This window comes from Lentinus tigrinus (assembly GCF_003813185.1).
Source record: "Lentinus tigrinus ALCF2SS1-7 unplaced genomic scaffold L226scaffold_61, whole genome shotgun sequence".
Taxonomy (NCBI): Eukaryota; Fungi; Basidiomycota; class Agaricomycetes; order Polyporales; family Polyporaceae; genus Lentinus; species Lentinus tigrinus.
This window is the reverse complement of record NW_027137970.1, coordinates 110,476-118,326: the sequence shown is the minus strand read 5'-3', so window position 1 is coordinate 118,326 and position 7,851 is coordinate 110,476. Positions and strand designations below refer to the sequence as shown.

The 7,851-nt window shown below is 58.4% G+C and overlaps 4 protein-coding genes across 4 annotated transcripts; 3 read left to right on the top strand and 1 right to left on the bottom strand.

The window, feature by feature from the left end:
- Nucleotides 1-7: 7 nt before the first annotated feature.
- On the top strand, nucleotides 8-1,085 carry L226DRAFT_576351 (uncharacterized protein; the record flags this gene model as incomplete). The annotated part of the gene is made up of 2 exons (XM_067685338.1): nucleotides 8-31; nucleotides 90-1,085. The coding sequence occupies 2 exons, from the start codon at nucleotides 8-10 to the stop codon at nucleotides 1,083-1,085; spliced, it is 1,020 nt and encodes a 339-aa protein (XP_067529130.1).
- Nucleotides 1,086-1,187: 102 nt separating this feature from the next.
- On the bottom strand, nucleotides 1,188-4,514 carry L226DRAFT_576350 (uncharacterized protein; the record flags this gene model as incomplete). The annotated part of the gene is made up of 5 exons (XM_067685337.1): nucleotides 1,188-2,497; nucleotides 2,553-3,300; nucleotides 3,365-3,978; nucleotides 4,028-4,036; nucleotides 4,088-4,514. 5 exons carry the CDS (start codon nucleotides 4,512-4,514, stop codon nucleotides 1,188-1,190), a joined length of 3,108 nt encoding a protein of 1,035 aa, XP_067529129.1.
- Nucleotides 4,515-4,952: 438 nt separating this feature from the next.
- Nucleotides 4,953-5,781, top strand: L226DRAFT_576349 (uncharacterized protein; the record flags this gene model as incomplete). Its single annotated transcript, XM_067685336.1, has 3 exons — nucleotides 4,953-4,967; nucleotides 5,026-5,073; nucleotides 5,125-5,781. 3 exons carry the CDS (start codon nucleotides 4,953-4,955, stop codon nucleotides 5,779-5,781), a joined length of 720 nt encoding a protein of 239 aa, XP_067529128.1.
- Nucleotides 5,782-7,217: 1,436 nt separating this feature from the next.
- Nucleotides 7,218-7,851, top strand: L226DRAFT_617483 (uncharacterized protein; the record flags this gene model as incomplete). Its single annotated transcript, XM_067687041.1, has 5 exons — nucleotides 7,218-7,319; nucleotides 7,386-7,454; nucleotides 7,502-7,612; nucleotides 7,666-7,712; nucleotides 7,764-7,851. Coding segments are annotated over 5 exons (417 nt in total), but the record flags the coding sequence as incomplete, so codon positions are not given.

Sequence of the window (7,851 nt, the reverse complement as noted above, 5' to 3'; positions counted from 1 at the left end):
TCACTTAATGCTGGATCGTGGACACACAAAGGTCAGTAGAAGACCCTGTGGTGCACTATACCATACTGACCGGGACCTTGCATCCAAAGTTGCAGCAAATAGAAGTTGTCGATCCAACATCTTCTGCACCCTGGGCACATTGGAACTGGCCATCCCCGCACCTTCCTGCCGAATACCATCACGATTCCGCGGCCTTGAGTGGTCTCGTCGGTTGGCTGAGCAACGGTATCAGCCTGTCCCGCCCCGCAGCCGACATACAGCATTTCTGCCTCGCGATCGGGATGTTGCTGCGTGATTTCGAAGTCGTTCGGGACGACCCCAGGGATTATCTCACATCATCGTCCTCTGTTCCATCGTACCTCGCAGGCAGCATCCTGCAACATAGTGATCGTGCCCTCCTGCTTGACCTGTGCACACAGGCCCTGCGTCCACCACGGCCACGTCCCACAGGTACCTCCACCGTCGCACAGACATTATCCTTTACCACGACGGAATTGTCTCACGTCCCGCATGCGCCTGAGGCTGGTCCGTCGAAAGTCTCGGGTGGCTCTTCTAGTGCATCGTCCCCATCGTACCCCAGTTACAATGCGGCACTTACATCCTGCGATGTACCTGGCGAGGACGTCTTCTCATCATGGCTGCCCGATATGACCTTCGACGCCTCAATGTTCGCCAGTCTCTCCAACGATGTACCGACACTAGTCGGGGAGCTCCCAAGCTCCGCTCCTGATTCGCCGCTGACGCCAACCCCGGAGCTACCTTCGCCATCTCTGCAGAGTCTCCCTGCTCCCCAACAGTGGGATGATGACTCCCTCGACGCACGCGCAATTGAGGCAGTACTGGCAGAGACCGACGGCGAGCCTGTAAGCGCAAAGCCGAGCTCACACGCCCTTATGAAAGCAGGTCCCAGCCGAAAGCGGCGGCACAGCACTGCGGCAAAGGAGAACGTCACCGCAGCACCGCTGCCCAGTCCTCGGCGCACACGGAGTACAGCGAAGGCAAAGCAGGAGTTGTTGGCATCTCAGACGAAGAGCCCTCCCAAGAAGCGGGCCCGGGTGAAAGGGGGGAAGGCTAAGAAGGGTTAGCAAGTCCCATATTGATGTTCGCATCTGTATCGGCAACCTAGTACTGGAGTAGTATCGATGTATTCTCTTATAGCAAAATACACGCATGCGAGCAACCGTTAACTATTCTAGATCCATGGCTGTACCGTCCTCATTTATCTCACCCTCCCTCTCATCTGCCCGGGCGCCGACGAGCGTACCAAGATGTTCCAATATAGCGGTGCTGAGACCCAAACTTGCCAGGTACTCTTCAAGCTCCTCGGTGATAGGTCTGCGAGCCGCATCACGCGCTTCCAGCTTGTCAATACGATCCGTTATTGCAGCGAGGGTAGCCGCGTTCTCGGGGGACTGTATCAGCAGAGGTGTCCCTATGTCAGTATGCTGCCGGTCCTTTGTGTCGGCTGCGTCTGCCGCTACTCGTCTGGCGGCGGATTCATCCTCGATCTGCTTCAGCCGGATAGATATCGCATTGATCGAGTTCGAAAGCTCTGCGAGAATACCGGCGGGGGTACCATCGCCGACTACAGCCTGTATGCCTGCGGCGATACCCAAGCGCAGAGCTTCGAGGTCGGCAGGAGGAATCGGCGTGGTGTCCTGGAGGGCTGCGAGGATGCGATGTAGCGGGTCGGTAAGGGAATTCACAGCGGCGGTAACCGACGTCGTGATTGCCCCGTGCAGCCCGAGGAGCATAGGCTTGACCGCGCGGCTACAAATGTCTGGCACTGCGAGGCACTGCTCACGCGCGGAATCAGCGAGCTCAGACACTCGCTTGACCTCCTTCCACAGAGGCTCCTGAGCGTCCTCAAGCTTCTGCATTTTCTCCTGAGCCTGCCCGAAGATTCCGTGAAGGCGATCGACTGTCTCTATCATCTCCGCGAGAGCACTGATACCCAGCGCCGGCGTGGTGGGAATTGCTGCCTCGAGCGTATAGTGTAGCCCTAGGCAAAGCCCAGCTACCGCCTCCAACGAATCGGCAATGGTACTGCAATCGTCTACCAAAGCCAGTGTCTGGTTAACGATCTCTTCCAGGACGATCGGTGAGGTGTCCGGAAAAGCGACGCCAGTGCGGTACGCTTCGCGACGCGTGTTCAGGCGGTCCCGAAGACTATGAAGGGTCTGGACGGCGTCATTAAATGCACGGCTGGTTCCGGTAGTACGAACCGTGTTCGAGATAGTTCCTTCGAGCAGCCTGCGAGTGGCGGTCCCAATATGGAAGACCTGCGCTGGAGGAGTTTGCGGCCGTATATCTGTGGGCGCGGTGCCTATGTCTGTGGCTGTGGAAAGGGAGGCTGACGGCAGGGAGGCGGCAGTTCGAATGTTCACGAAGTGGGCGAGGTCGGTGGGCCGAAAGCGCGCAAGCTCGGTGATCGGTCCCTGTAGCATGAAGGGATCGACAGTGGGTCGCGGTGCGAGTGGGAGCTCTCGCCACGATCCTGCGCCAGTGCGGTCAGTGTCGAATTCCCTCTGTAGAGGCGTATGAGTACGCACCAACAACCTGCGCGGGCATTAACTGAGCCTCCTTAGCCCTCCACCGACTCTTTGCCGCCGGTACGTTGTCACGGTTCTCTGTCGGTACGGTGGCGGGGGCCTCGTCGACCATTTGGCGGCTGGACGAGGCTTCCGAACGACCGTCGCCGTCGGCTGGAAGACGGGCGGGTATACTCGCGGCAGCATGCCGCCGTTCACCGTCGACGTCCATAGGCACGTCGTCGTCAAGGGTAAGGTCGAACATGGGTATTTGCACTATCTCGTCGTCGTCCATTGCCGGAACTTCTGTACGTCCGTCCGTGCCTCTGGGAACTGAGGGAGAGTGGGCCCGACTGGTCCTGGACGAGCGTCCCGGACCTGGGGACTCTGAATGGTCTGGGCTTCGGCGACGCTGAGGGATCTTAGTCCGTCGAGGTGCGGTATTCTTCTGGCCAGAGGTTGTCCCGTGGTCGACAGGTGGAGGCTTGCTGCCACGTCGGGCAACCTGCTCTAGAAACCAGGTGGGAATAGTATCTTTGCTGAATGTTGCAAAGCGAGGAGGGACGAAGATGGGTGTTCTGTAGCGGACGGGATCGGATAGCTGCTTGCAGTAATGCCAGGCGAGATATCCACTGACCGCCTGCGGGGTCTTTTGCGGAACCATGCTGTGACTGCACCCCTGCTTGTCAGTCTTGCATTTATGGCACACGGCACCGAAAAGCGGCAGGTAGTAACATGGCCGATTCTTGCACCGATCGCACGGCTCTGGCTATATAAGAACGACCGGATGTTAGCGTTGCTGTGGAGAGCCTGGATCGTGGATGTATACATACGTAGGGCCTCCATTGTAGCGGTATATCCTCGGCAGGGAAGAGCGGTTCTGGGGGGACATGCTTGTTGGGGACTGTGCCATCCTCGTCGCCCTCATCCCTGCTAGGAGCCTCACCGGCTGTGTCGTCGTCGACGCGGGCCTTCTTCCTGGAGTTCGCCGGTGTAACGGAACGCCGCCTCGACGATGCCTTGCGTGTGCCGGGCAGCGGCCCCGAGGTAGGTGACTCCGCAGGAGTATCCCGCGTTGCCGACCGCGTTCGTACGCCGGCCCCGGGCGCCGCCGAACGGCCGCGCTCCTTGCCGACTGTAGACTGCTTGCCGGAGTCCGACTGAGCTTTTTGAACGGTATCCATCGGGACGTCGGCACGCTCCTTTCCCTTAGCTGAGGCGGCGACGTTTGTTGGAGCCCTGCTCTGGGGACGCGGCGTGGACGCGCTCCCTGGGTCCCTGCCGGAGGCAGGCGCAGCTGCGCTGTGCGGGCCAGCGTGACCGGACGGTGGCCCGTGCTGTGGGTGGAAAACCGCGGCATCGTGGCCGGCAGCGGGCGTCGCGTTGGTGGACTGGGAAGCCCCAGCCGACAAATCTACGGTGGTTGCAGGTTTATTTGCAGTCATAGCTATACCATCGTAAGCTGCAGCGTCATCTTTCAGCAGCTGTAGATGTACCTTGCATAGCTAACAAAATGTTAGCGACATTTAATCGCAAGCAGCTCTGTACCGACTTACCTTCCTCCTGCCACCAATCCCGGTACCTATTCTGGAACGGCAGGATGGAGATCTGACCGTTCGTGGCCGGTTTGTAGGGTAGCGGACGTAGCTGATTACCCGGCTGAAGGTTCGGCTCTGTGCAGTCGGCGGGGTGTATGTCTTCGAAGTTTACGCCGATCTTAGCCTGAGGATCTTGATGGAGTGCGACGGCAACTCGGTTAGTTTGGTATATACATGCAATGGCGAGAGGAGGGAGCTGGGTGTACTTGGCGACCTGCACAAGGCGCGATAATCGGTACATCTTCAGTCGGTACACAAACTCCCACCAGGCGCGCTCCCGGGAACCAATTGCAGGCCTGGCATAGTAAGCCCAATGGAGCTGATTGCAGACCTCCTGCACCTCGGCGACCTGTTCGGGTGTAGGATTCGGAAGCGGCGGAGCCATGAAGGTAGCGAAATGAGAGTAGCAGATTAAGGATGGGGTGTTAGGAAGCAAAGCTTATTGATAACCACTTGCCTTTCGGGGACGAGATCACATGACCGTGTGCGTTGTTGTTGTGCTTCCGCGCTTGATGTCACTTGCTTCTTATTCTCAACAAACGACAGCCGCAGCGAGAGGTGGAGCACAGGACGATGGATAGTAAGTAGTAATCCTCCGTAACGTCTGTAGCTGCGTTAACGGCAGCCCCTCCTGACAGCCAACTATACCCATGGAACTCTCAAACGCTGGCGGGACCGGTCCTCAAGCAATGTTCAATCAGGTGTGTAGACGTGGCTCGCTACCCTATAATAGTCATTCGGTACATAACTGAGACTCGCAATTTCTCTAGGAACCCCAGTAGGTAGCATGAAGTCGCCAGCGGCAAAGAAAGTCCGTTTCGACATGCCGAACATCCCTGTAAGTCCGGGACAATGCTGTCCAATATCGCTTGCCACGGCGACTCACGATTACCCAGTCTAGTCAGGAATCCGCTACAGCTGACGGGTTGGCAGAACCCGATGTGGTACGCAAGACATGGCTACTGGTACTCCAACTGCTGACACGTCATTATTAGTCGCCCTCCGGCACGCCGTCGCCACCTCATTTCGCATTCCCCTTGCTCACAGATGCTATGACCCAGTCTCTGCTGAAGACCTATGGGAACTCTGCCACCCCCGCAATGATTCTCGGCGACGATTCTCCCCGACGTAGGGAGCCGATGGAAGCGCCACACACACCCGTTCGCCACCCAGCAGCGAAACCTCACGCGCCTTGGTCTCCTGGCCCATCACTCCCTTCCTCCTACGGCTATGCTAGCAGCCCAGTATTCGTGACTGGGAGTCCTCAATCACCAACCACTTCGGTTGCAACGCAGGGTGCTTCCTCTCTCAGCAATGTCCCGCCAGAGTCCAGGTTGTCCCGGGCGGCATCACCTGCGCCAACGTTGGGCGCTCTGCTAGATCGTCTTCAGGTATCTCCATCTAAGCTGGAGATTAGCGGTGAATTTGCCTCGCCCGTTCTGGTCGGCCAAGACGAAGATGGCCTGGATGTTTTTTTGCCGGCGAAGGAGGTCCCGGCGGCTCGGCCGACAGTAGCAGGGCAAGCTGCTCCGGCTGTGTTGACTGTGCCGCTGTCGGTGCTTGCGCCGCCTCACTGGGGCGCGTATAACCATCTCCTAACGGTTCGCGGATCGCAGTTGTTTTATGTACCCAAGGATCACCGCGAGGATTGATCCTTGCGCGCCGTAAATGCCTATGTGCTGGAGGGCTCCAAATAGCCTCCGTTTCGTCCACTGTTGGAAGCACTCAAGGTTGCGACTGGCTCGCGGTACGTAATTCATCTTTATGCCAGAACCATGCCGCTCTTGGTAGGTGCTCAGGGTAAAGATGCTATCCCCTACTTAAGTTGCCAGCAATCCCGATGAGCTCCACCTGGTCACCCATGCAAACAGCATCATTGACGACTTTGCACTCCCCGACGGCAACCACGCAGCGCAGCCCTTCCACGACGTCCGGAGCCCTGCTGCAGGGATGTTCCGTTTGCGCACGCAAAGGGGACTCGAGAACGGCTGTCTTCGGTAGGTGTCCCACTCTCTCCAGGCGACTGAGCAGGATAGGCAGACAAAAGAAGGCGTCCTCCTCGTCGGCGACTCGTCGAAAACAAAGGATCGGCGGCGTGACCATCGCGCTCATCCTTATCTGCGATGTATTGCTCAACGTGAAGAACCTTGCCGACTGAAACGAGGTCCGGTATGTCCTTCACCGAAGGCACTGGGCGTGCACGCAGCTTTCTTCGATGGTAAGCATCCTGTCTGTAGCCTCACTGCCGTGTATCTCACTGATCTTATCGCTGTCTCTAGACCCTCTCCTTGAAGTCCTCAGGAGAGGATGCTTCCAGGACGTTGACCTCGGCGGCAATTACGTCCACGAGCCAGTAGCGTTCCTCGCCATATACGTCGTTCGCCCCGGCCATGTCCGTCTGTGACCGGTGTGCAGACGTTGTCGACAGCATCGGGCATGCTCTGCTTGTGCTCTTCCCCGACTCCTTTCCTCTTCATACACCCATGGCAGGTGGGTGCTGCCGACGGCAACACCGTCTACCGGCATCCACGGCCAGACAAGTGCCCTTTGCTCGCGGTCAAGAACGTTCACATGGTACGTGCCTGCTCGTCCGTGCTCGTGCTACCATTGCAGCTTGCTGACGTCGCCTGGATGGATGCTATCCATTGCCGCACTTCTATGTATCGCGGACCGCGCGCGAGGTCGCGTCTCGCCGCGCGTGCGTACCTGCAACTGCCGCCACGCGCCGCGCAACTCCCATTGTACCTGGGCAACACCCACGAAGCGCGAGGAACGTGCCGCGGCAGGGGCAGCACCGATGACGGCATGAATTCCTGCGACTTGGTGGCGCGAAGGGCGTCTCAATTCACGCCTTCGGTATCGCCTTCGCGGTCACGTTAGACGGCTCCCACAACGCGCATACAGTCTCATATCAAAGCTAAGTACCATTTAACATAACATTGAGCGATGTACTAACGCAGGAAAACTGCTGGTGTCTCGCGCGCAAGCACGGCGCCTATTTCATTTTGCGCGACCATACCGACGGCATAGCCGCTGCCGCAGCGCGCATCCCCTCCTTCCATCCCACTTCTCCCTCCCTCCGCCTGCTATGCCTTCCCGTCGTTCACGCAAGGCTTGGAAGCCCAAGAAGGCTCCGCCGACGCAGCCGACGCAGCCCGCGCGCCCCCGCCTGCACGCGCGGGATGATATGGTGAGTGGATAGCGCTATTCGTCCTTAGCGTGCCGCTGATCGTCGCTGACGCGTGCCGCGGTATAGGTATTCTCCTGCCTCTTCAAGGCAGAGGGGGAGATGCGGGAGGACATTGAGTGGGGGGAGTTCATCAAGGTACGTCATTGACGTTCTATCTTTTAGTGTTGTACTCATTTCGGCAGGCCATGGATCACGTCGGCTTCCTCCTTGACTCGGGCGGCAGGTCCTCCGGGTCAGGCACGGGCTTTACAGCCCCCGAGGAGTTTGGCTCGAGGCGGATGCGCCTCGACGGTGTAAGTCTCATATGCCTACCTGGAAAGATCTATGCTAACGTGCCGTTCTATAGCCGCATGGCCCTAAAGACGGGATCCTTCGAGCGGCGGACCAAAACAGGTGCGTCCATCAAAATCGCTCTCTACCTTCTCGGCTAAACGCGACATCAAGCCTCGCAAAGCGGCTCAACCAGCACTTCCAGCTGGACGAGTACATTGCGAGGCTGCGTCTGGAGGCTCAACAGCCTCCAGCGCAACAG